Raw genomic sequence first — 26521 nt, 5'->3', positions numbered from 1 at the left:
TTTCTCTTCTGACTGTAAAAAGTTGCATTTGACATGCAGGATTTTTACCACAGGCTGGCAAAGTTACTGATGTCACATGCGAAGAAGAATCTTTAGCGGAATCGGGCAATAGTCTGAAAAACCAGTCGTTATCAAATTCATTGTTTCAAGACTATCAAGAGGTTGACAAAGATTTATAAATGCATGAAACTATAACAGATGATGATGTAGTACCTTATTAGGAGAAATAGACAGGGACGTAGGTAATGACAATGAAGGTAATGGTAGAAACAACAATGAAGACATCAACCCACCAAATCTTCCAGAAGTTTTAGTGGCAATGAAAACCGTTTGCCGGTTTGTCAGTTTTACAGAAATTGTTAATGAAGAAACAAAGAGTGTTTGTTTTGATTTAGAAAAAACTGTATTACAACATAAAATATTTTAAACAATGCAAAATAACCAACTTTTTGTAGAAAAAGTAATTTTTACAATTTTTCTGTAACTGCTTTTACTCTACCGTATTTGTATTTATTATTGCATATTTTTGTTTTTTTATATTATTTTATCATGGAAGTAGATTATTGTTACTTTTTTTATTTATTATTATTTTACTGTATTACAATACCTGTCTACATGGCATATTAAAGTAGTACCACTAAGCTACTTAAACATCGGTTATTGTGACTATCGGTTATAATGACCTAAAATCATTGGTTCCTTGGAGGTCACTATAAACTATATTGTAATACATTTTGGTCTTACGAAATGTAAAGCATGTAAAGTACTTGCGATATAAGATGCCCAGATCAGAATTGCTTTCTTTGAAAATAATGATGTTTACTGTTTAGCCAGTATCCATGGTATATAGAATGAAAGCGTCACCTTTTAAAGCTGAACTAATGGCAGTTCAGTAGGTTAGGTAGGTATTCTGTACAGTATATTCGGTTCAGTGAAAAAAGTAACATAATTTAAATTTCATTTAAATTTAGCAAACCTACTTTGGCTTGCCAATGATTGAAATCAAACTTCAGATGTTAATGAAAACTGTTTTGGGTTGTCTATAATTTTTACTCATTTCAGGTTTTTTTTTTCATTTTCTACTGATCCTTCTAGCATTGTTTTAATCACTCCTCTTCCTGTTACAATACGTACCAGCCAGTTTCAGCTTTCATTTTCTCATTACTTCGTAATTTTTCATTTTGTTTGTCCATTTTATCTCTTCCATGCTCACATTTCAAATACATTTTTCTTTGTGTTGATGTTTCACTTCCATACAGAAATAGATTCCAAACATTAGCAGTTCACAAGATTCTTCTTCTAATCTAATATCAACTTATTTGTTTCTTTCTGTTAAATGTTTCCTCAGTCATTGCTATTCTTGTTATTTCAGTTTCACTTTGCAATCTACTATAAATGTGATATCTAAGTAGTATTGCATTATTTGTTCAATTTTTTCTTCTTGTATATACACACACATTAGTAGGCTTATTTTTTTAATGCATGTGATTTCCACACATTACAAGTCCCCATTGTATATTATTTCTACTCTTGCATTACAGGATTCCATATCTTGTAAGCTTTCACCTCTTCTAATACTATTACCTATCAGTCACTGATAAAATTACTTGTGTTACTTTACTTAAAAGTGTTATGAGTTGTTCATATATGTTTATGTTGTTTAGGCTCTAAACTGTACGATTATCTGGTATTGTACCAAGTGACTATAATAAATTTTACCTTTTTTTTACCACCTACGTAGGACCTGACCGCACAATAGAAATTAAGGGGAGAAAAGAATACCTCACTACTCTATATGCCTATGCAGGACATACGTAACCGGTACTACAGCCAATATCTGTAAAACATACACTTATCTCTTTACTGCACCTGTAAACCTTATACCAATAATTAGCTCAATTTAACCTTTCCCCTTTCCGAGTACATATTAATCTTAAAATTCACAGTAAAATTTTTTTAAGCGTAAAATTAAACAAATTTTAGTATAATTGTGACACTTCACTGCATCATGCTTTTTTTTCTTATAAGAATCATGGTTGTTTTGGCCACATCCCACTGTAATAGATCTTACATGATCTCATATAGTTTTGATTTTTTATAAGTAATTTTTGGTAATTGCTGCTGATTCAGTAAGTAATTAAAATAATAAATGTAGTAGTGATTAAATAATAAAATTAATTAAACTTAATTTTTTTACTTTTAGCGATTCAAAAAAGGAATGTTTTTTTTAGAAATTATCCATAGTATTGTAATAACTAATCTAATTATTTATGGAATTTTCCTTAACTGTAGTGTACTAGAAGAAGTGGTGATGGAAAACGAAGGTGATCTGTTTAATATTGGAACTGCAATAATGAGCAAGAATTGTTTATTCATAATAAAATGAATAAATAGGTTTTATAAATGGAAAGAAAAAAGGATCTATTATCTTTTTTACCAAAAATAAAGAGCTAAATTAGAACTTTATGATAAAATTTGATGAAATTATTCGTATGTGAATGGACTGCTAGAATGTATCTTATCTCATTTGGTGTATTTATTAATAATGTGCGTAATGAGTGAAGTTGTTAATGTAATATCATTTTGTTTAATTTAAATTATAAGTTATTATAATACGTTTGTGTAAACTTGAAATTGATATAATAATTGGTATTTACTGATAAATTTTTTAGTGTATTTATTTAATCTTAATTATTGGTTAATAATGAAGATTTATTGTTAATGATATGGATTTATTTCTTTATTTTTAGTATATGTTAAGTATGTTTATGCTAAAAGTTTTTAAAAACATGTGTTTTATAAGTTTTTCCTGTAATTATATTTATGGTTATTTTTAGATTGCTGACATTCGGTTTTACGGGTGTTAGCATTTATACTAAATTGCTAACATTAAACATACAAAAAAATAATAGTTTAGACATTTACCTTATTTTTTATAAAAAAAAAATTATTTTTGCATTAAATGTATTATAGTACAAGAGAAAAATATTATTATTACAGTTATTATTATTGAGTAGAATGGATGCTTCCACACTATTTTTCAGTGTAGTCTTTTTGATTCTTAAATACATGTTTTGGTTGCATGTGGATCAATCTTTACTTACTGTAATCTTGCATTCCAGTGAAATTTTTTCTTCCTAAAAATTCCTTCAGCCGGTCAAAATGTTGTCAGTATAATGGTTAGTCCTCCTAAATTTGAGCTATATGGAGGGTTTATTAGTACATTTTAAATTATAAATTGTAATAAGTTTGCGTAAACTTGAAATTGATATAATAATTGGTATTTACTGATCAATTTTTAATCGGTAAAAAATTGTTGATATCGTATTTTTATAGTTGATATTATAATAAGAGAGCAACCACATTGTCCCGGGTAAAACAGATTGAAAACAAAGCAGTTTTACTTGTAAAATGAAATATACTAATGGTTTTAATTTTTCTTTTAAAAATCATGGCATGTTACGTAGTTTTGTAAAAAACTATTTATATTAAATCCCAAAAATGTTGTCATTATTTTTTAAGGTGAAAATATGGTTTTTGCTTTCTGCAATAGAGGTGAATTTGAATATTATCATTGCTTACTTATTTAGTTTCAAATCTAGGAAATAGTTCACCTGTATTTTACAGTTTAAAAACTTACTTTTTCACTTTGCTGTTTGAAACTATTGTGAGTTGCAACCAATCATTCTTTCTGTTTAGGCTATAAAAGATACACAACTGTTTTAACATTAAGTTTATTGTACTTTCCTATAGTTTCTTAGTACTTTAGTTTCTTAGTTTCTTTAGTACTTTCCTACAACCACTTATATAGGTCATTTCATGTCAAATCAAGAAGTCGCACTACTTGACCATCACAAATTTCAACAGAATTTAAAGGATTTCAGTTTTTGTGTAGGACCCCGTAAAAAGTGAAAAAATTGCAAAAAGCAAGGTTCAGGTAAATGCAAAAAATTAACTTTCTCAGCTCCTATAAGAACTAGAGAGCTCAATTTGGTGTCATTTTAAAGCTCTTGGAATGGGTTTTCATGTGATAAACCACTTGGCAAGATTTTGTGACATTAGTAGTTTAAGGTAACCAAAAACTTTATTTGACCTTGAATATATCAAAAAATGTATTTTTTTTAAATTTGAAAAAAAATATTCTTTGCTTTTTAAAATGTGTTGTACATTTGGTAAATAGTTCGTAATGTGATTGCAATGTTATCATGGTGAAATAAAATAATGAACTTGTACATACTTGCACAACTACAATTCGTATAGCTTCCAAAGATATTTACAGAAGGATTACACAGTTTACATTTCTTTTTACAACTTCTGGTTAGCATTGCACACTTCTTGCTTTGACAGGTAATAAACTCTTCCTGTTGGATTTACCCTGGGATCTACTTTTGAAATAACATCACTCCTATGTACATTAAGAACATCCTCAAGGTTTGGGTAGTAGAAGTCTTCGTACATTTTTACAGTACACAAAAAACTGAGTGACTGAAAAATCGGAAAATTTTTGTATCACTTCATAGATAGAGCCAAACCTGTAAATTTTATTTGAATTACTGGACATGAATCTTAAGAACCACATTTATTTAATATAATCTTACCAAACTTAACCTACACTTGCTATTCAAGGTTAGCGAGCGTAGGTTAAGTTTGGTTAGATTATATTTATAATTATAACATCAATTGCTAATACGTAGCATAAAAAAAAATCCATTGTGAGGGAAAAACAGAAAAAACCAATTTCTCTAGTAATAGTAAATTTGCTGATTTAGTCAAATATGTGCTTAAATTGCAATCATTTTATTTTCATTGATCAAGCGTCTTGCTAAGTAGTTTACAGTTCATTTTCATTCATTTGTTAACCCTCTCTTAATAACTTGCATTATTCATCCACTTTGGACTGAGGATACAAGTCTTGTACAATTTTAAATGGAAATGATCACTTATTTTGTCAAAAATGTAACAATTAACTGCAGAATACTACTGTGAGACAATAAAATGCCAACACTCTTAGTTATAACTTCAAACATGCAAATGTTTGATAAAAAATCATATCTACTTTACATTATTGTAAGTGAAAGCAAAAAATTTCTGTCTGTTAGAATCTTCTTTATATGTATTACTTTTAAATTGCAGTATGCTTAGTGACAGTAGAAATTTGGGATTAATCAATTTGTAAATTTTCTTTTGACAATGTGTTTGTTTTTAATTTTAATTTTCAATTTAAAAAAAATTACATAGCAATTTATAACTTTTTATCCATTTTAACCATTAAATCTAAATGCTACTTTTGGTTACCCACTATTGAATATTATTTGATAAGTGTGCGTATTTATTAGTCTGTTAATATAACTGAAAATAATACAAACTATTCTATTATTAATATTTCTATTAATGATGATATGTGACCAGTTCTTTATATAAGGATCTGAAAATAATAGCTGGCTGTATCTGAGGCCAGATGATTCGTTATAAAAAAAAATTGATGATTGTTTTATATGTGTATGTGTCTGGAGAAAAAAAAACATAATTTTCTATGTTATTTACATTTTGATGTTTGAAGTAATTTTTTCTATGCCTTTTTTTGTGTCAGTAGAAAATTTTAAATGTAAATTAGTTTTTTAAATAAATTATTTTTAATGGCACAATAAAATTATTTCAATCCTTGTTTTAGGTTTAAAAAAAATTCACAATGTATTTAAATTAAATGAAAAAAGTATTTACGTATATTTCTGGGGAAAAATTGATTACTTACATTATAAAAAATATAATACCTTTCATCTGGATTTCATTGACTATGAGAAAGACTTTGCATAAACAGTGTTTCACTGATGCGGCATCGGTATGAATGAGAATAAAGAAAGGTTATAGCAGTGATAAGAACACATCCGTTATTGTTATCCAAGGCATTGTGACAATTTTAAAAATAAAAAAATGAGGAAGCAAGGAGTTCCATTACTACTAAAGATTTTCACAGCTATCTTTACAAACTACATTGAACAAACTAAATTGCGAAAGGCGAAGTATGAATGGAGCTTAAATCATTTTCAATTAAGGCTAAATTATTTTTTAGGTTTTAAGAATCGGTTCAACTTGAGAGTTGACTGAAATTGCAATAGAAGTAAAAATGAGTACAAAAGTGGAAGTGGTGATAGGTATGTGGATTAATTTAAGACATGAAATAATAAATGGTATAACAGAATACACAATACAGGAAAGAAAAATGATGTAAGAAAGATTAATGATGAAAAAATAGGTTCACGAAGACTGGTCAATATGTCTTTCAGAAAGATAAAATGCTAGGTGTAGTATGAAAAAAACTGTTTATATTTAACCATTACATTATGCAGGTAATTGGTGTAAATTTGCCTTAGATTTAAGAATAGTGGAAAGGTTGGAAAAATAGTAAGAAAAATGTTGAGTATTTTTGGAAATTAAACAGGAAACAGAAAAAGAAATAATTTATAGTAAGATTAAGTATAGGTTTTGAGAATGTGGAAAGGAAACTTCTTATGAATAAATTTAACCCAGTAATGACATGTTTGCAGAATTGAAATATAAATAAGAGATTGTTAGAATAATGGAACAGTCTCCATATGAAAGAAGAAAATTTGGTAATTCAATCAGCGGATGTAAGGTTAGTTTTAATTGTAATTAGAAGGTGCAGTTAATTCATTATCTCTTTTTTTAAAGAATTCACTTTTTTTCAAGATTTAATATATTGTTTAAAGGTTTGAAATTTGTTTTTTTTAAGTTATGAAATTATATACCTATTATAAGAGAATTTATACCATAAATAAAGTATGGAATTATTAAGACATAATAAAAAATATGCACACTGGAAGGCCAAGAAATCTCACATTCTAGTGCTATAATTTCACTTATATTTATTACTTTCTTAAAGTAATAAAAACAATTACATAAAGTTTTGAGTTAGTATTTGCTGAAAATGATTAGTAGCAAGTTGTAAACTAGTAAAGCTTTTCATCTGGTCCAGAATACTTAATCCATGTAAATTTATTTTAGGATTCATTACTTCAAGCTTGAAAGTCAGCTGTGGCAGTCTTTCATTTACCTATTGAAATTGCTTTTGCATTTTGAGTTAACTGGGTTTTTTAAACTTATACATTAGCTGGCCCATTTAGTCAGAACCTAGACCCTCAGGGCTCAGATTAGCCCAGGCAAATCCTGAAGCCAACTTAGGGGCCTACCTCATGGATGCAGAGCTCCTTTTGCTCGCCATTCTCAATTTGCTGGGGGGACCAATGCCCTAGGCACCTGCAGAGCTTACTTTAGTCAGGTCACCATTCCCATCTGTCCAGAGGGCATCTACCCCTTAGACTGCCACGCAGTAGGTTATCGTTATAGTTATGAGAATAATGTTAATAAATAATAATACAGTATTTAGGCTTTATAGAAAATGAAGCTAAATTACAAAAGATAGAATGATAGTAACTATGAGATAACTAAAGTACACACACCTTCTACAACGAAAAATTCATAACTTATTTCTTTGCCATGATAGCAGAAATATAATAAAGTAGAAGAATAAATCTATTTTTATCTTGTCGAATATCTTTAATTCACAACTTCACCTTCCTTGGGAGCAAAGAAATTATTAATATCTTAATCTTCAAGAGAACTAGGGCCTTGTTCGATGACTTTAAACCTTCCGTAGGATAACACAAATGTATCTTGCAAATTTGAAAGTAATCGGTCGGTTGGTTCTCACATGATGCAATAACAAACAGACAAACTTTTTATATATACATATATATTAGCTAATCGTATAATATTTTTTTCAGCCATTCCACAAAGTACAGATTTTAAAGAACATTCTTACCTTTACTTTTTTATTCATTATAGTGCTTTGCAAAACAAAAAAAAGTAAAGGTGAAAATGTTCCTTAAATTCTAAAAAAAATATATGATTAGCTAAAATTTACATAGAGGAGATATGGAATTTATTTATATATATATATATATATATATATATATATATATATATATATATATATATATATATATATATATATATATATATATATATATATTATTTACAAATAACTGTGATCTGTTAAATCTACAGTGTACCTGATGCATGCAAAAGTTAGTCTTCAACCTATTAAGAAATACCTCATTTGAATTTTGAAAATTGGACGATGGTTTACAGAAATACAAGAGCATACCATTGCACCTCCCAAAACAGTGCCTAAGGGCACCCTGTGTGTTACCAGTTGGTGTAATTCCCACAGGAAGCCCATTATTGTTATAGAGAAATTTATTTCATTTTGTGTAAATTTAATTCTATTATTTTTGACTGATTTGAATCATTCAGTTCAAACCCAGCTCACACACTGATAGAGACATGCAATTCATTTAAGTTTATCGTTAAGTTTTCAATTGGTTTAAGTTTGATCTTAAACCAGTTCTTTTCAAGATTAAATATATCTAAAAACCTTCTCAATTATCCCCAAAAATTTGGTTGTGATAGATGAAGTCGTTTATTGTTTATCCTGAACAAACAAAAAACCCTTCTTCCTCTTTATATAATAGGTATTATTACATAAAGATGAATATGTTAATTCTTTCATATGTATTAGTATATTACCATTATTTAGATTCCAGCGTAATTGATGTTTGCTTCTGTATTTGATAACGAATAAGTGATCAATTTTGATTATTTATTCGTCTTATCAAATCATAAGGGATTCCATACAATAAAGTTTGTTATTCTGGGAGTAATTCAATATAATGAAAATTTCAGTTATAAGTAATGTAAAACAAATCTTCAAAGCTTTATTAAAAAAAATGTTTTTCAAGATAAAACTGTAAGTACTCCTTTTTATTAAATTCTGCCCACTGTGACTTTATGATTACACTGCAGTATTTTGGTAAAAGAAAATTGCCAAGATTTTTACATACAAAGCATGTAAATTTCTTTATGAGAAAAACATTTTTAAGAAAAGTAGAAAGCAAATAATATCACTAAACCTTGCAAGGAGTGAAACAAATAAAAATGTTTGTAATATGCGTTTCAATAACCGAACTCTAACATACAGTTCCGTAAATGAGGATATTATTAAAATCAAAATCTTGCAGTTTTTTTTGCTACGAACTTTATGTAAATAAATAAAACATGTATATACCACAATGTAGTGTAACAACTAGAAGTGAAACCGAGATAGAATTTAAAGAGTGTACATGTTGTTGTTAGGCACAACTCAATAATTTACCATATTTAAATTAAATGTTTTTATTAACTAAATAAATAAATTTATGGGTATACTGGGCGTTATAGTTTTTTATTGAAACCTTGTAGATTAATAATTAAATTTATGTATTATTACATCAATTTTTTTCACTAAGGTTTATGATAATTGACAAGAAGATTGTATCAAATTCCATAAAATTTTATCATTGATACAGTGATTATATTTCTACTTGTATATATTTTATAATATTCAAGGAGTGGGTGAAATGTAATGCAGTAACTGATAACTCACAAGTGAAAACAAATAGCCAAAAGGAACAAATATGGCATAAAAGTGCATTTTATTTGTTACAGACTTATTTATTTTTCCACAGTCACTTCTTTTTTTTTCCTGTTTAGCCTCCGGTAACTACCGTTTAGATAATTCTTCAGAGGATGATATGTAATGAGTGTAAATGAAGTGTAGTTTGTACATTCTCAGTTCAACCATTCCTGAGATGTGTGGTTAATTGAAACCCAACTACCAAAGAACACCGGTATACACGATCTAGTATTCAAATCCATGTAAAAACAACTGACTTTACTAGGACTTGAACCCTGTAACTCTCGACTTTCCAAATCAGCTGATTTGGGAAGACGCGTTAGCCACTAGACCAACCCGGTGGGTTACATAGTCACTTCTTATATAGCCTATACTTTACTCCCAAAGTAAATCAGTTTCCTCATTCCATCAATGAAGAATGGCGATCTTTCCTTGATCCGTGATCTCACTGCATCCTCCAATTCATAATTTGTGGTCAGATAAATGCCCTTAAATAATTCTGTAATGCAGAAACAAAAAAAACTGCAGGGCATTGATTCTGAAGGGTGTGGAATAGGTTCAAATTTCAACTTCACAAGAATTCATGACTATTCCAGAATCGTTACTTTTCATGTTGTCTGAAATAATTTTAACAGATAAATGAAGCAAGCCAGAAAATTATGTAATTATGAAAATAAATGCATCTCAATAGCTCACACTATTGTTTCTGCAGTACAACCACAACCTTTTATATCACCATTACGTGTTTCTTTATCTGTCAAGCTTCATCAAAAATTTGGTTCAAAAAGTAATACAAATATGTAATAATGCTTTGGGTTTTTGTAGTTCATATAAAGAAGCAAAGTTATTCCACCTAAAATACAGCCCAATACTTTTGTTCAGTTTGCCCACGATAATGCTGACTTCAGTGTGAATACTATTGATGACAAAGGAATTTTTCATAATTTCAGGTCAATTGAAATTGTTACTCCAAATGAAGGTACTTGCAGAAGCAATAAAACATTTGGGGAAAATGTCATCAGAGTCTGATGTGGAAAGTGGAAAAAGGAAATATTCCAACTGAATGAAATTTATCCTTACTCAGCCAGTCAAGGATTCAAAAATATAACCATTACACTACCAAATAAAGTATTAAATCTAAGGTCAACTATTACTTCAAAGTTGAATATTCTTAGAAGAGTAATAATGATTTCACTGGCTGGAATAGATTTATGAATTTGTTAACAAATGCACAAGATTTTGATATTTCATTTATAATATTTTTACAATTTATTAATGCATCTCCCAGCGATTATAACACACTATAATACACTGCTATGAAAACATCAGTAGAAAATGCAAAATCTCTAAATATGAGAACATGTGTTATAATGTTTGATCAGCTGTTATACATGAAATCTCATGATATTGTTTCAGCATTTAATTTATCCGATGAAATATTAGTTGTTAAATTGGGATCTTTTCATACACACATGGGAGCTATTAGCTATATTATAACGTATTGGAATTAAAGAAGCTTTTACTTCCGTGTATGCTGAAAATACGGTAGATTACATATTGTCTGGATGTGCCTGTGCAAGTGCAGAACGTGCTCATATATTATTACAACAAACTTTATCACGTTTAATTTTTAAAGATCATATGAGTAACAATCCTAAATTCTTACAATTAATCGATGATGAACAAAATTCCAGTATTTTTTTAAATTTTTAATTATACAGAAATAATAGAAAACAAAGGTTTCATAGAAATAGCTGAAATGTTCAAGAAAAAATTGGATGAGCTGGATAATAAAAACAAAACATCTAAATTATGGATAACTTAAATTTCAGTGGTCTCCATCGTAAAAGATTTCATTGATGCAGACTGAATGGGTGATTGTTCATTTATATACTATGAAATTAATGATGCCATTCTTTCATGCAGCAGGACATTTACCATATGTAAAAGCCGCTCAGTTTTACATACTAGATATGAAGGAATTGCAAATGAAAATTGATCCTTTGGAGTTCACAAAATTTACAGGTGGATATTTTACAGCCAGACATTTGGATTCCTTTTTTTTAGGAATTGCCACGGATCAAACAATCGAGCAGACTTTAATGAAATCTATGTGTGTTGAGGGAAGCCCTTTTAAAAGATGAGTTACTAGAAGCATAGTTTATAAATGGGTAAAAGGAATAATTTACACATTATTATAATTGAAGGAATGTAAGATTACAGTTTTGTATCGTATAAAAAGAGCCATCAATATGCTGATGCTACAGATGCAAGAATTAAAAGGGATAATATTGATATTGTTACATAGAAGAATTTTTTGAGTAACACTCCCTTTCCTGATAGTCCATTTATTTTATCTATTGCTACAGGGATTGCCGGCAATGAAAAAGTCAATTGTTTCAATACTTTTGAAGAAGGTATGAAAATAATGAAAAAACTGATGTACAAACTTTTAACCAGCTAAAATTATCAAGGAAAGACAAAATAACTTCTTTATTGGGCAATAAAAGCAAAATTAATGTTGATGATATTATTCCAATCAATCCTTTGTTGCTTTTTCAGTGTATTTGTGTGTTAAAAAAATTTACAGATGAACTTCAAAATTACATATCTTTTGAACTAGCACCTTATTCTCTAGCTCTGTTCAAAGATGGTGAAATGCAAAAAACTTGGAAATCCACGTTTTATGAATTTCCAGAACTGTCAGTAAATGTTAATAATGTACATAACTTCAGTTATTCTGTTGATAGAGGATTGCTTTTGTATCACTGCAAATGGAAAAATGTTTGGGCGTTTAAAATGTTTGTGATCATTATGTTAGGCATATAAAAAATAACTATGGTAAAAATGTTTATCTAGTATTTGATGGCTACAAAATCAGCTGAAAGAAATCAGCACTTTATGAAAAATTCATCAGCTGATATTATTTTTGATGAAGATATGCACTTAAAAATTACTTAAGATAAGTTCCTCACCAATAACAATAAAGCAAATTAATTGATCTGATGCAAAAGAAATTCTCTGAAAATAACATGTTTTCATGCCAAGCATAAACTGATACTGATTTACTAATAGTAGAAATGGCAATTACATATAAAAACACAGAATGTTGTGGTTTCTCAAGATAAATACCTTCTGGTTTTACTTAGTGCCCGAAGTCCTGAAGGTCACAAAATTTATTTTTGAAAGCCACCAAACGGAAAATCAATGAGTAATGTTTTCATCAAAATCTTTGGAAAAAACATTGCCTACATATAGAGACTGCATTCTTTTTTTTACAAGCACTGAGTGGCTGTTATACAACTTCTTGTTTTTTTCAACAGTAGTAAAAATAAGTTTGCCAAATCATTTGAAAATTGAAAGGATCTACTTGGACGCCGCTAAAATTTTCTCTAATTCCCATGCAGGTTTTAGTTCTGTGTATAAAGCGGGAATTACTTGTATACTTGCATTATACAACACACCAAAAACATTGAAAATTTAGATATGTTATGATACAGTATGTTTACCAAAGAACTACTAAAATAGGTAGTGTTCAGTTATCATCTTTACTTCCTAATAATCTAATGCAGCTTTTCAGTATTTAAAAAGAGTATATCTTAAAGTTTGATTATGATCAGGAATTAAACCAGAGATGTGGGTTTGGATATGGGAAAATGATGCCTTAAGCCTATATTACTTTACTCAGGCACCAGCTCCAGAAAATTTACTAAAATTGCTTTTTGCACATGTAAAAAAAGCTTGTGGATGTAGGAAAACCAGTTTATATTGTACAATTGAATGTTTAGAATGCATTGGGAACAGCTGTTTAAATTCCTCACCTATAGTTCACTTAAGAGAGATTGGAGATAATGTAATAAATTAAAATTATTACATTTAATGTTGTAAAAATAATAAATATTAAATAAAATATAAATATATTATATTATAATATATTATATTTATTAAATAATAAATATTGCGTTAAATTGTAATAAAATTTCTGTCAGTGTACAGTCTTTTAAAAATATTTTCCTTGATTTTCATACTATTATTAACCAACTTTTAACATTCCTTAGCTGCAAGGCAACAAATATAAAGCTAAAAATTAGTCGAATAATTTTTTTTGTAATTAATTGATATTTTTTTGTTTTTTTAAATAATTACTCTATATTTTTTCCATAGTTACAAAAAAAAATTAAACAAAGTCAATTAAGCACCGATATACTCATTTTTTTAATATTTTGCAACAAATTTTATTATAAACTAAAAGATGCAAATTTTTAATAGGTAAACTTTTTTCTAATGGATCTAAGGAACATATTCCATATACTTTTGTTACAATCCATTCAGAATACCTGGGTTCTGAGATTTTGTGTTGTGAGATTTTTTAAGTCTTACTGCAGCACTCCACTTTAGTAGATGAATCTAAATTTTGAAAAAAACAGAAAATGAAAATTTTTAATTGTACTAAAGAAAGGAGAGAAAGCTCAAACAATTCTGGAAAAAAATTCAGGACTATATGTGATTGATCCTTCTTTCTTGTGAGAGAACATGCAAGTTTGTCGATCACCGACCATATGCATAAAAAAGGAAGGAGACTTAAATGGAAAAATTATATGTCTAACTGCAATTGTGTAAATAAATTGAAAAAACATTGCAGCTATTTTTTTACTTACCATTGTACTAATGTATATACACTGTGAATATTTATATTTTTTTCCCCATAATTATATTCACCTTGTCGTGCTATAATTACACTGTAAACATGTTATTTATTAAAAAAAAATAAACCACATGTTTGTTTGTTCTTATTAAAACGTTGTATAATAGTCTCATATTTAATGTTCATGAAAACCATTTTTACTACTAAAAATACCTGTAATCAGTCTGTGTCTAGTTAACTCACGGGGTTGGTCTAGTTGTGAATGTGTCTTCCCAAATCAAATGATTTGGAAGTCGAGAGTTCCAGCATTCAACTCCTAGTAAAAGCAGTTACTTTTATACAGATTTGAGTACAAGATTGGGGATACCAGTGTTCTTTGGTAATTGGGTTAAAATTAACCACACCTCTCAGGAATAGTCGAACTGAGACTGCACTTCATTTACACTCATAATATCATCCTCTGAAGTAATACCTGAATGGTAATTCCTGGAGGCTAAACAGGAAAAAGAAAGAAAGTCTGTCTAGTTATTGCGCTGTAAAGATGTTTTGTTTAGTTATGGAAATTGATTCAAAGGAGAAAGGCATTGAATTTTTGCAACCAAAAGGAATTCTTCATAACCCTTGGCACTGCAATAACAAGATGATATATCTTTCTGATAAAAATGATAGATGGAGGTGTAGCAAAACTGGCTGCAGGACTGAAATCGGTCTCAGGAATAATACTTGGTCACCAGCTAGTAAACTACCATTTGACACAATCATTTTATTTATTTATTCATGGATACAACACCGCTTATTGTACAGAAGAATTAGGAATGAGTTTCAATACTTGACTGACTGGAAGAACTACCTGCGGGAAGTGTGCGCAGACAGTTTGATATGGAATCTGGTAATAATAGAAGATTGTGTATGTGTGCACGTAAACAATAGAATAATTTTGTAAACTGTGATAGAAGAAATGTCGTTATTATAAACACTAGAATTACTTATAAACACCATTAAATTCAAAGAACTAAACACTTGAATTTGTTTAGATATACCTTTTGAGATCTCTCTGAACTCATTTACCAAAAATAATTATTACTCAAAACTATGTTAACAATTTATAAATAATACATTTTTATTATTTTTTTTTATTATAAAATTATTAATACAAGCTAAATTATTAAAAATGTCTATTATTATTAATACTATTATTTACAAAAAATATTTTTCTATTAAAGGTATAACAAAAAATTCTGGCACTTTTATTTTTTTTTAATAATACCAGTCCCTTGTTAATCCATAACCCAATAAACCAGGATTTCCTTTATGAGGACTATGTACTACAAATAAAATTTTCTGTGCATATTTTTATAACAGTATATTTATGTTAATAAAATTATTCTATGTACTTCAAATTTCATAATTTTATGTTTATAAATTATTAGACAAACTACAAATATGTTTTTTATTTTTAATAGAGAAGGTGTTATGTTTAAAACACAAATGAAACAATTTCATTTTTTAAAGCTTTGATTGAAAATATACAAGCATCAATCTAGCATAAAAACTTTGGAAAGAAAGATTGATTTTATTTTTAAAAGTTTACCATAAACAAAAATCCAGACTATTCTCATTTGTAGTTATCAATTATCTTTCATTTTTCAATATTTGTTAATAGAAAAAAAAACAAAAACACTCAAGATATTTACCAGAAAAAAAGATTAAAACCTGTCACCAATATTGTTTAAGTAATTAACTTATACTAATTCTTTTATATAATGACTTAAAGTAAATGAAAAAAGAAATCTTGAAGAATTCTCTTATATTCAATTCATATAAGAGAATTGTTTACAAAAAAAAAGTGTTTACTTTGGTCAATCCAAGTAATAAGTGTTGTGGTGCGAGTGGTAGCATGTCGACCTTTCATCCAGATGTCCCAGGTTCAAATCCAGGTCAGGCATGGCATTTTCACACAGTACAAAAATTGTCATTCATCTCATCCTCTCAACACCTAAAAGTGATCCTGGAGGTTTAAAAAAGTAATAAGTGGACTACATCTTTCATTAATCTTCTACTTTAAAATTTGGGCTGTTGAAACTGATATTATATTATTTTATTTTATTTATTATTTTTTTTAGATATAAGTATATATTGGATTTTATTAATACTGGTATTTGTTTATATATATTTTTTCCTTCTTAATGATATATTATCTACCAAAATGCTTTTTTAATTATGTTTTATTACATATTTCACGATTTCTTAGGCATTACAAGATTTTTCAAAAAAAAAAAACATTGTCACCATATAATTTTTTTAAATTTTATAAATTAGTTTTATTATGCTTGTATATTGTTTCAATTAAATAAAAACTCTACAATTTACATTTTTAAATAAGCCTATAAAAAATTGTTGTCCTCTTCAAATGCTTAAAGAGAACAAACTTTAGTCTGGATTGATTATGGTGTCAGAATTTTTTGTTTACCTTTTAAAAAAATATAAACAATATTTATCATTTACTCTCACAACCATTATAATAAAAACAATATATAAATTAACATCTTATCTGGACCTAAATGAATGAATTTACTTATAAGATTAATTTACATCGTTTCTTTTAAATGTTATTTACAAAACATGATTGTTTTATGATTTAAGATCACCTTGGTTATTTCTATTTGAGCAGAGATAGAAATCATTTATCCATCTTTGATTATTTCATGCTGAATAAGCCAAGGAGTCTGCTTTACTCACTAAGCACCACAACCTGTGTTTGATGATTTTTTATTACCAATGGATGGTTTATTTGACAGAAATACTCCCAGCAGCAACATAATAAAGAATAAAGGTTCTCATGTCTTAAACAACTAATCCAGTTGATATTTAATCACGAAATAGTAAGAACGTATCCAAAGTTGAGCGAAAAAATGAGAAAACTCAATGATGCCCAAAACTACTTCAGATAATAGTTATCTAGAATTTTAAGAGATCAGTGGGTCCTCGATAATAAAGATAAATGTAACAAATTACGATTAATGTAATAATCTGGTTTATCAACTGAAATGTATATGAAAAATTATTTTTTCTCTGATAGTAAAAAACATAGTAATAAAAAAAAAACTAGAAATAATTCAACGTTCAGTAGGGAAAAACCTCCGGTCATTATCATCATGTAAACAAACTAAACTATAAACTAGGTTGACCAGATTAGCGACAATGTTGTGTAACTGGGTTATATATTCTTTTAACTGACAAATAAATATAAAATGTTAATGGTAAATTAAAAAATTAATTTTGAAGAATATATATATATATATATATATATATGTGTGTGTGTGTGTGTATATTCCTCTTAATATTGATGGTCTTTTTCAATTTTGACTTTTAACATATATTATATTTCATCAAATATTCTGTCTTCTAATAATTAAAATTACTGTTGTACTACATTTTTATTGCTCATAAAAACTGTGTAGTAAATGTTATATAAGATAGAATTTTTAACTATGAATATTTTATTAGAAAATACATGACAATCTTTATTCCAAATTATTGTGCAGAGTGAGCAACACAAAACTGTACCCATAGTGAAACCGCTACCCAACACTATTTATGAAAGACTCTTCACACAACTAGCATGAACAGTGAGTGTATATGTTGCTGCCGATTGTCAGGTGGTTACATGTCAGTTATTGTATGTATACATTTTGTTGGTGTAGTTGTGTTTGTGTAAAATGCCAATCCAGGAAAGGATAGCTATAATTGAGAGCTATATTCATTCTTGATCATTTGAAGAATCACATCAAGTATTTCTAGAAAAATTTCCGAATCCCTATATTCTAGCGAAGAGTAGCATACACGATTTAGTTTAAAAAGGCATACAAAAGGCTCGGTTTCAAATGCAAATGAAATAGACAACCTTCCATTACGACTCCACAGACCATTGCTGATATTGAAAGGAGAATTACTGCCAGTCCAAAAAAAAAAATCACTAAGCAAGTTATCCCTACAATCTGGTATTAAATACACATCTTGTCATAAAATTCTTCATGAATTGAAGTTGAAACCGTACCATGTTACAACTGTGCAACAACTGAAGGAGACAGTCAAACTGAAATGACTATTATTGCAACTGGCTTCTTGGAAACATAGTTGGTGGAGAGATAGAGTTGTCTACTTGCAATTTTTTCCTTTGGGGCTACTTGAAGGAGAGAGTTTATGCATCTAAACCCCACAATATTGATGAACTGAAGGTGAACATTCAACGAGTAATTGACAGTAATGTTTTCTGTCTGACAACTATCAATCAATGTGATCAGTTGAGCACAAAAGTGCTTCGATGCCCAAGGTGGTCATTTTGGAACATCTTTAATAAGGTAAATAAATGCTAAATTTATATTACGTTTTGTGTTTTTCTTATTTAATTTATTCGTATCATTCACAAAATTTAATTTCAACATAATCTACAGATTCTGCATTGGTTAACGTCATGGGTTCAGTTTTATGTTGCCCACTGTAATATAAAATACTATCTCTATCAGATTTTATTTTTATTTTACTGAAAGTAGAGAGATTTTTTTAAATTATATTTCACACTATTTTTATTGCCATATCTTTTGTTGAAGTCATACAATCCAGCATTTTTTTACTTTTCCATTTCGCATAATACTGGGCTTATGAGACTACTTATTTCAAAAACTCTAAATAAGAGATGTTTTTTTCCAAAACCAACAAAAAAATTTTAAATTATATTAAATAATTTGGTCCAGATAATTAATTTCATCTAAAACATAATAATATAATCTATTTTTTTTATTTTTATATAATAATAACAACTAATTAATTAAAACAAATGAACAAAAAGATATAAAGTATAACAAATAATTATTTATACATAACAAATAGTCAAGCAATAATAAACACAATTCAACAGATGAAGCTTATTAGGTCGAAGTATAATATGATTATTATAAAAGAGTAGACAAACTCTTAATAAATAATTTAATGTCCATTGTATTATTTTTAATAATATTGAGCGATGAATCATTTTCGGTCCAAAAACCCAATAATCTATTAATTGTTATGCCATTTTTTTTATTTTTTTTAAAATTGTCTTTAATACAGTATTTCATATGATGTCTTCTCTTATAATTTATGAAAAAGAATAAATAGAATTCATAATCAACTTATTTACAAAATATTTTAGATATATGCAATATAAGTTTGAGGTTATATGATTCCTCAAACATATTATTCTTAGCATTATTATTATTATTATCAAATAACAGTTAAAAAGGCATTTACTAATCACCAATTTAGTTTAGTAAACATTACGACAAAATATAATAACAGTTTTTGAAATAATTAAAAAAATAGTGCACTTAAAAAGATACATAAAATTGTTCTATAAAATGTTTTCAGAAGTATAAAGATCCTTTGTCAGTTTTATTACCAGTAGTAATAATTAACTAAAAGATCTTCTGAAAACATAAAACACTTTGAAAGCAAGTTTTTTAAAACAAAAAGTAAAACACTTGAATTAGTTATTTTTCGTTTTTTTTTTATCAGACCACTTACTGTACATGGAAAATGTATATACACATACTTTACATAAATAATCCACTCTGTATTACTTTAGTTTTTTTATTTATTATTTATTTTTCAAAGCAAGGCTAATTGTTGCATTTTTTCTTTGTGTATTAATTCTTCTCTTTTCTTCATTTGCTTTCTTTCCTTTGCTCTTCTGTTTTGAAACCAAATCTTCACCTGTTGACAATAAAAAAATAAAATAAAAGTTATTAAATTATAAATTAACCTGTAAGTTAAATAAATATGCATATTTTTATTTTCTCATTCGTCATATTTATTTTTCTATTCCTGATGCCTCCTCTATGAATCATGAGACCTTGCCGTTGGTGAGGGGGCTTGAGTGCTCAGGGATACAGAGTAGCTGGACCGAAGGTGCAACCATATCGGAGAGGTATCTGTTGAGAGCCAGACTAAGGAATGATTCCTGAAAGAGGGCAGCAGCTCTTTCAGTAGTTGTTAGGGGCGTGAGTCAGGACGACTTAAACGGCCGTATCAACATCACTCAGTCCTCTGAGTACTGCGCAGCTGAAAGCAATGGAAAACTACAGCTGCTTTTTTTTCCAAGAAAATGTGGCTCTGCATTTTCACATAGCAATAATGGAGGCGCCTTCCTTGGTAAAATATTCCGGAGGCTACGAGTCGGAGCGTGGAATGTTAGAAGCTTGAAAAAGGTTGGTAGGCTAGAAAATTTAAAAAGGGAAATGGGTAGGACAAATGTGGATATAGTAGGAATTAGTGAGGTTCGGTGGGAAGAGGAAGGCGACTTTTGGTCAGGTGATTTTAGAGTAATTAACTCAGCGTCAAATAATGGGCAGGCAGGAGTAGGTTTCGTGATGAACAAGAAGATAGGGAGGAGAGTGGAGTATTTCAAAACGCATAGCGATATAATCATTGTAATAAGGATAAAATCAAAACCTAAACCGACAACGATTGTTAACGTCTATATGCCTACAAGCGCCCATGATGATGATGAGGTAGAGTGTGTATACGAAGAGATTGATGAAGCAATTAAACACGTAAAAGGGGATGAAAATTTAATAATAGTTGGAGATTGGAATGCAAGCATTGGAAAAGGCAAGGAAGGAAATATAGTGGGTGAATACGGGCTGGGCAAAAGGATTGAAAGAGGGGACCGACTTATAGAATTTTGCACGAAGTATAATTTAGTAATTGCCAACACCCAATTTAAAAATCATAATAGAAGAATATACACTTGGAAAAAGCCAGGCGATACTGGAAGGTATCAGATAGATTATGTCATGGTTAAGCAAAGATTTAGAAATCAACTCGTTGACTGCAAAACTTACCCTGGAGCAGACATTGATAGCGACCATAATTTGGTGATAATGAAATGTAGATTGGGGTTTAAAAACCTGAAGAAAAGGTGTCAGATGAATCGGTGGAATTTAGAGAAGCTTGAGGAAGAGGAGGTAAAGAAGATTTTTGAGGAGGACATCGCAAGAGGTCTGAGTAAAAAAGATAAGGTAGAAAATGTAGAAGAAGAATGGGAGAATGTTAAAAAGGAAATTCTTAAATCAGCAGAAGCAAACTTAGGCGGAATAAAGAGAACCGGTAGAAAACCTTGGGTTTCAGACGATATATTGCAGCTGATGGATGAACGTAGAAAATATAAGAATGCTAGTGATGAAAAAAGTAAAAGGAACTATCGGAAATTAAGAAATGCTATAAACAGGAAGTGCAAACTGGTTAAAGAAGAGTGGATTAAAGAAAAGTGTTCAGAAGTGGAAAGAGAAATGAACATTGGTAAAATAGACTGAGCATACAGGAAAGTTAAGGAAAATTTTGGGGTACATAAATTAAAATCTAATAATGTGTTAAACAAAGATGGTACACCAATATATAATACGAAAGGTAAAGTCGATAGATGGGTGGAATATATTGAAGAGTTATACGGAGAAAATGAATTAGAAAATGGTGTTATAGAGGAAGAAGAGGAAGTTGAGGAGGATGAAATGGGAGAAACAATACTGAGATCTGAATTTAAGAGAGCATTAAAAGATTTAAATGGCAGAAAGGCTCCTGGAATAGACGGAATACCTGTAGAATTACTGCGCAGTGCAGGTGAGGAAGCGATTGATAGATTATACAAACTGGTGTGTAATATTTATGAAAATGGGGAATTTCCATCAGACTTCAAAAAGTGTTATAGTTATGATACCAAAGAAAGCAGGGGCAGAAAAATGTGAAGAATACAGAACAATTAGTTTAACTAGTCATGCATCAAAAATCTTAACTAGAATTTTATACAGAAGAATTGAGAGGAGAGTGGAAGAAGTGTTAGGAGAAGACCAATTTGGTTTCAGGAAAAGTATAGGGACAAGGGAAGCAATTTTAGGCCTCAGATTAATAGTAGAAGGAAGATTAAAGTAAAACAAACCAACATACTTGGCGTTTATAGACCTAGAAAAGGCTTTCGATAATGTAGACTGGAATAAAATGTTCAGCATTTTAAAAAAATTAGGGTTCAAATACAGAGATAGAAGAACAATTGCTAACATGTACAGGAACCAAACAGCAACAATAACAATTGAAGAACATAAGAAAGAAGCCCTAATAAGAAAGGGAGTCCGACAAGGATGTTCCGTATCTCCGTTACTTTTTAATCTTTACATGGAACTAGCAGTTAATGATGTTAAAGAACAATTTAGATAACAGTACAAGGTGAAAAGATAAAGATGCTACGATTTGCTGATGATATAGTAATTCTAGTCGAGAGTTAAAAGCATTTAGAAGAAACAATGAACGGCATAGATGAAGTCCTATGCAAGACCTATCGCATGAAAATAAACAAGAACAAAACAAAAGTAATGAAATGTAGTAGAAATAACAAAGATGGACCGCTGAATGTGAAAATAGGAGGAGAAAAGATTATGGAGGTAGAAGAATTTTGTTATTTGGGAAGTAAAATTACTAAAGATGGACGAAGCAGGAGCGATATAAAATGCCGAATAGCACAAGCTAAACGAGCCTTCAGTAAGAAATATATTTTGTTTACATCAAAAATTAATTTAAATGTCAGGAAAAGATTTTTGAAAGTGTATGTTTGGAGTGTCGCTTTATATGGAAGTGAAACTTGGACAATCGGAGTATCTGAGAAGAAAAGATTAGAAGCTTTTGAAATGCGGTGCTATAGGAGAATGTTAAAAATCAGATGGGTGGATAAAGTGACAAATGAAGAGGTATTGCGGCAAATAGATGAAGAAAGAAGCATTTGGAAAAATATAGTTAAAAGAAGAGACAGACTTATAGGCCACATACTAAGGCATCCTGGAATAGTCGCTTTAATATTGGAAGGACAGGTAGAAGGGAATAATTGTGTAGGCAGGCCACGTTTGGAGTATGTAAAACAAATTGTTGGGGATGTAGGATGTAGAGGGTATACTGAAATGAAACGACTAGCACTAGATAGGGAATCTTGGAGAGCTGCATCAAACCAGTCAAATGACTGAAGACAAAAAAAAAAAATTCCTGATGACATGTTTCAATCTTGACATGTACTCAAGCCGACTATTTCTGATATATGTGGTTAATTAAACCTCAACCAGCACCGGTATCCATATTCAAATATGATCTATCATATAACAGAGGAAATATTGATTTTTATTTCCTCATTGGATTTATTTTATGTTAAGTTCCATAAGTCCAAAAATATTACAACCCAATTAAATATTGTGTGGTGGAGTTCAAAAGTGGGTTGTAATATATATATATATATATATATATGTACAAAAATTTAAATTTTTAGTTTCCTTGATGTATTGGATTTAAACATTTTCAGACAACATTATTTTGAAATGTTATTTAGGTAATTCGATAAGGAATAAGTTTTTAGAGTATTACTCTAAAATTGATTATGACTTGTGAAACCCGTAACTAGACTGTTTCATTTTTTTGTACTGTTATAATGGTACATTTAATATTATATGGCAATTAACTTTACGGAAGTAAAGTTAATTATATGGCTTTTAACATTACGGAACTTTATATATATATATTATGCTGCTGATACATTCATTATATTGTTTTAAAATGATCTACCGAATCACAAATTGCTAATCTTCAATTTGTTATACATTTTATAAATATATATATGTATATTTATAGTGACACATCATAATGATATAGGAAAACTTCTACATTTATTATGTTTGCTCTATGATTTGTTATAAATTAATTAATAAAGTTACGAAACCAAATTTTTAATAATGCAAGTTGGATGTTGCAGGAAGAATGTTACAACATACTCAAATCTTTCAGTTACCCAACCTTAAAATATTTGTTTACTTTTATACTCAAAAGTGTAAAAATATACATAAGAAAGGAATAATTTTTTTTTACATCTTCAAACTCAATTGTAGGTATTAATATAGCAGGCGATTAATGTATCTTTGTAGTTAGTTCTTAGATGGCGCCACTGAAATGCTGTATTGAAATAAGAAAATAAGTAAATAAAATTATAAATATAATCTAACTAAACTTAACCCCTATGCTTGTTACGCTCGCTAGTCCAGGTTAGCGAGCATCGGTTAGGTTTGGTTAATTATATTTATGATTTTATTTATTTATTTTCTATTTCAGTATAGCATTTCAGTGGCACCATCTAAGAACTAACTAACTATAGTGGTAGATTGTCTACTACATTAATACCCAATTGTATGTAATATTTAATTGTATAGTTGAATGATGTTTTGCTTTATGTTTTAGAAATAGTTTGACATGTGTGGTTGTAAAATTTGGATACAGTATAGTTACTGCCATACTGTGTGAAATATCTATTTCGCCCTACTACGGTGCTGCAACTATATCACCTGGGTATAAAATACCTTTCCAAAATGCACTTACAAAACTTAGATTTTTGTATGACATTATGGTTTTATCAGATGTAAGCAAATGGAAACTATTACTCATTTATCATATGCCTTGTAATTTGATTATAATTCGGCAATGTGTACGCGTATCGATAGCAACTGTCCATAACCACCTGCTTATTAAGTTATGAATAACAGTTTGATCTATGCCTGAAATCTGAGTTATTAAACCAAACATGTGGTCTCAGATGAGTAGTTATGTGAGAAATACAAAGATTGGGTGAAATGTAAGACATAGTTGTCCATAACTCACAAATGAAAATAGATATGGCATTGAAATTATATTTTATTTGCTATAAAAACTTTGTGTGCAGTCACCATTTATAAGTGGTATACATTTCATCTAACAGTAACTCACTTTTCTCAGAGTGCTTCCACCAGGTCTTGCCTTGATCCAATACCTCACTGCATCCTAGGTCATTATTCATATGTAATGAATACTCATAATATCCCTCTTTAATTGTGGAAAGTAGTGAGAATTCCAGGACACCAAATCTTGTGAGTATATTGGATATGGAATAGATTCACATTTCAAGTTAACAAGAGCCTTAGTGGTTGCACGTGATATGTGTGGTCGAACATTACTATGTAGCTGAATCATCTGCTCCATGGATTGTTGAACACAGTACACATATTTTCTAAGGCGTTTTAAAGTAAATATTTATAGCACAGAATTTACAGTTATCCTTCAGAAACTTAATCACTGTAAGGTTTATTCTCACTCAATATTCTCTGTATCAGCTTGTGATGTAAAAAATTCTCTTGATTTCCTATTCATAGCATTTCAATAACAGTTTATTACTATTTATGGCTTTTAGATGACGATGAATCTCAGTAACACTCGTTTTCTCTACTGCTAAAAATTCAACCACTTCACATTGTTTTAGACGTGTTGACGTAATAGATGTACTCGACTTCACAAGAAGTAACAGACGCTTTGTGCAACATTTTATTCGACCATTATGTTCCAATGTGTGTTACATTTCAGCTATCCCCAGTAATAGCAACGAGAAAGAATTTTTTCCTACTAATTTACAGTTTCTTATAGTATATTTTATTTAAATTATTTTAAATTAATACTTACTTGTCGTTCTGATAAGCCTAATGATGCTGCTAATTCAGCTTTCCGTCTTATTGTAATATATCTGCTGTAATGAAATTCTTTTTCCAATTCTAATCTCTGATGATCTGTATATACAACTCTATATTTATCTTTAGTACGTGTTTTACCTGTGAACACAAAAAAATAATATAATTTTTTGTTTCTTTTATTGCTCGTTTCATTTAAATTTTATATTTGTAATGATTTGTTTACTGCTTAAGGGAGATGATATAAACAATATTTCATGAGTGTATGTATTGGGTCTTGTACATGTGAGTATGTGTTGGTGCTACAATCAAAAAGCTTGTAGGCGACTTCAGAGGAGATAAAGTTTCTACTGAAATTGGCATAGCTGTCTCCAAATTGGCTTCATTGTGCCAAATTCTGCAGTATGCTGTAATAGTATTGTATATAGGCATGTTAAATTCAACACAATTAGCTGTACTAGTTAAATTTTCACTCTGTTCAGCAGGGTGAAGTATATAATGAACATCATTATTTTCAGAAAAATTTACCAACTATTTTTTTGGGATTTTTTATATAGCCACCAAACAACCATATACAGAATTACCTTTAGTAGGCCTGTGAAAGGGATCAATCTACATACAGTGGGGGGGCTATGAAACAAGATTAAACAACTTTCTTTCCATATTTTGGGCGTGTGTGTTGCTCCATAGTACGTTCAATATCAAGGTTCCTTTACTCAAGACTGGATTACTGATAAACAATTAGCATCAGTCAGTTCAAATATATATGTCACAAGAATACTTTTCCTATAA

General features: G+C 29.3%; 2 protein-coding genes across 2 annotated transcripts in view; one reads left to right on the top strand and one right to left on the bottom strand.

Moving 5' to 3' along the window:
• tho2 (THO complex subunit 2-like protein) overlaps positions 1-5650 on the top strand; it is a 134716-nt gene extending 129066 nt beyond the window's left edge. Inside the window, exon 32 of the mRNA XM_075378427.1 lies at positions 2298-5650. Coding sequence (XP_075234542.1) covers positions 2298-2328 — 31 coding nt within the window. The 3' untranslated portion in view covers positions 2329-5650. The remainder of the gene's footprint in view (positions 1-2297) is intronic.
• Positions 5651-19823: 14173 nt separating this feature from the next.
• The window catches only part of LOC142331946 (homeobox protein CDX-1-like), a 114766-nt gene continuing 108068 nt past the window's right edge, over positions 19824-26521 (bottom strand). Inside the window, exons 2-3 of the mRNA XM_075377998.1 lie at positions 25725-25870; positions 19824-19928 (exon numbers count right to left, since the gene is read on the bottom strand). Of these exons, the coding sequence (XP_075234113.1) occupies positions 19824-19928; positions 25725-25870 (251 nt within the window). The remainder of the gene's footprint in view (positions 19929-25724; positions 25871-26521) is intronic.

Source organism: Lycorma delicatula, chromosome 11 (genome assembly GCF_047948215.1).
Source record: "Lycorma delicatula isolate Av1 chromosome 11, ASM4794821v1, whole genome shotgun sequence".
NCBI lineage: Eukaryota > Metazoa > Arthropoda > Insecta > Hemiptera > Fulgoridae > Lycorma > Lycorma delicatula.
The sequence above is the reverse complement of the archived record's forward strand: the minus strand, read 5'-3'. Positions and strand labels throughout refer to the sequence as shown.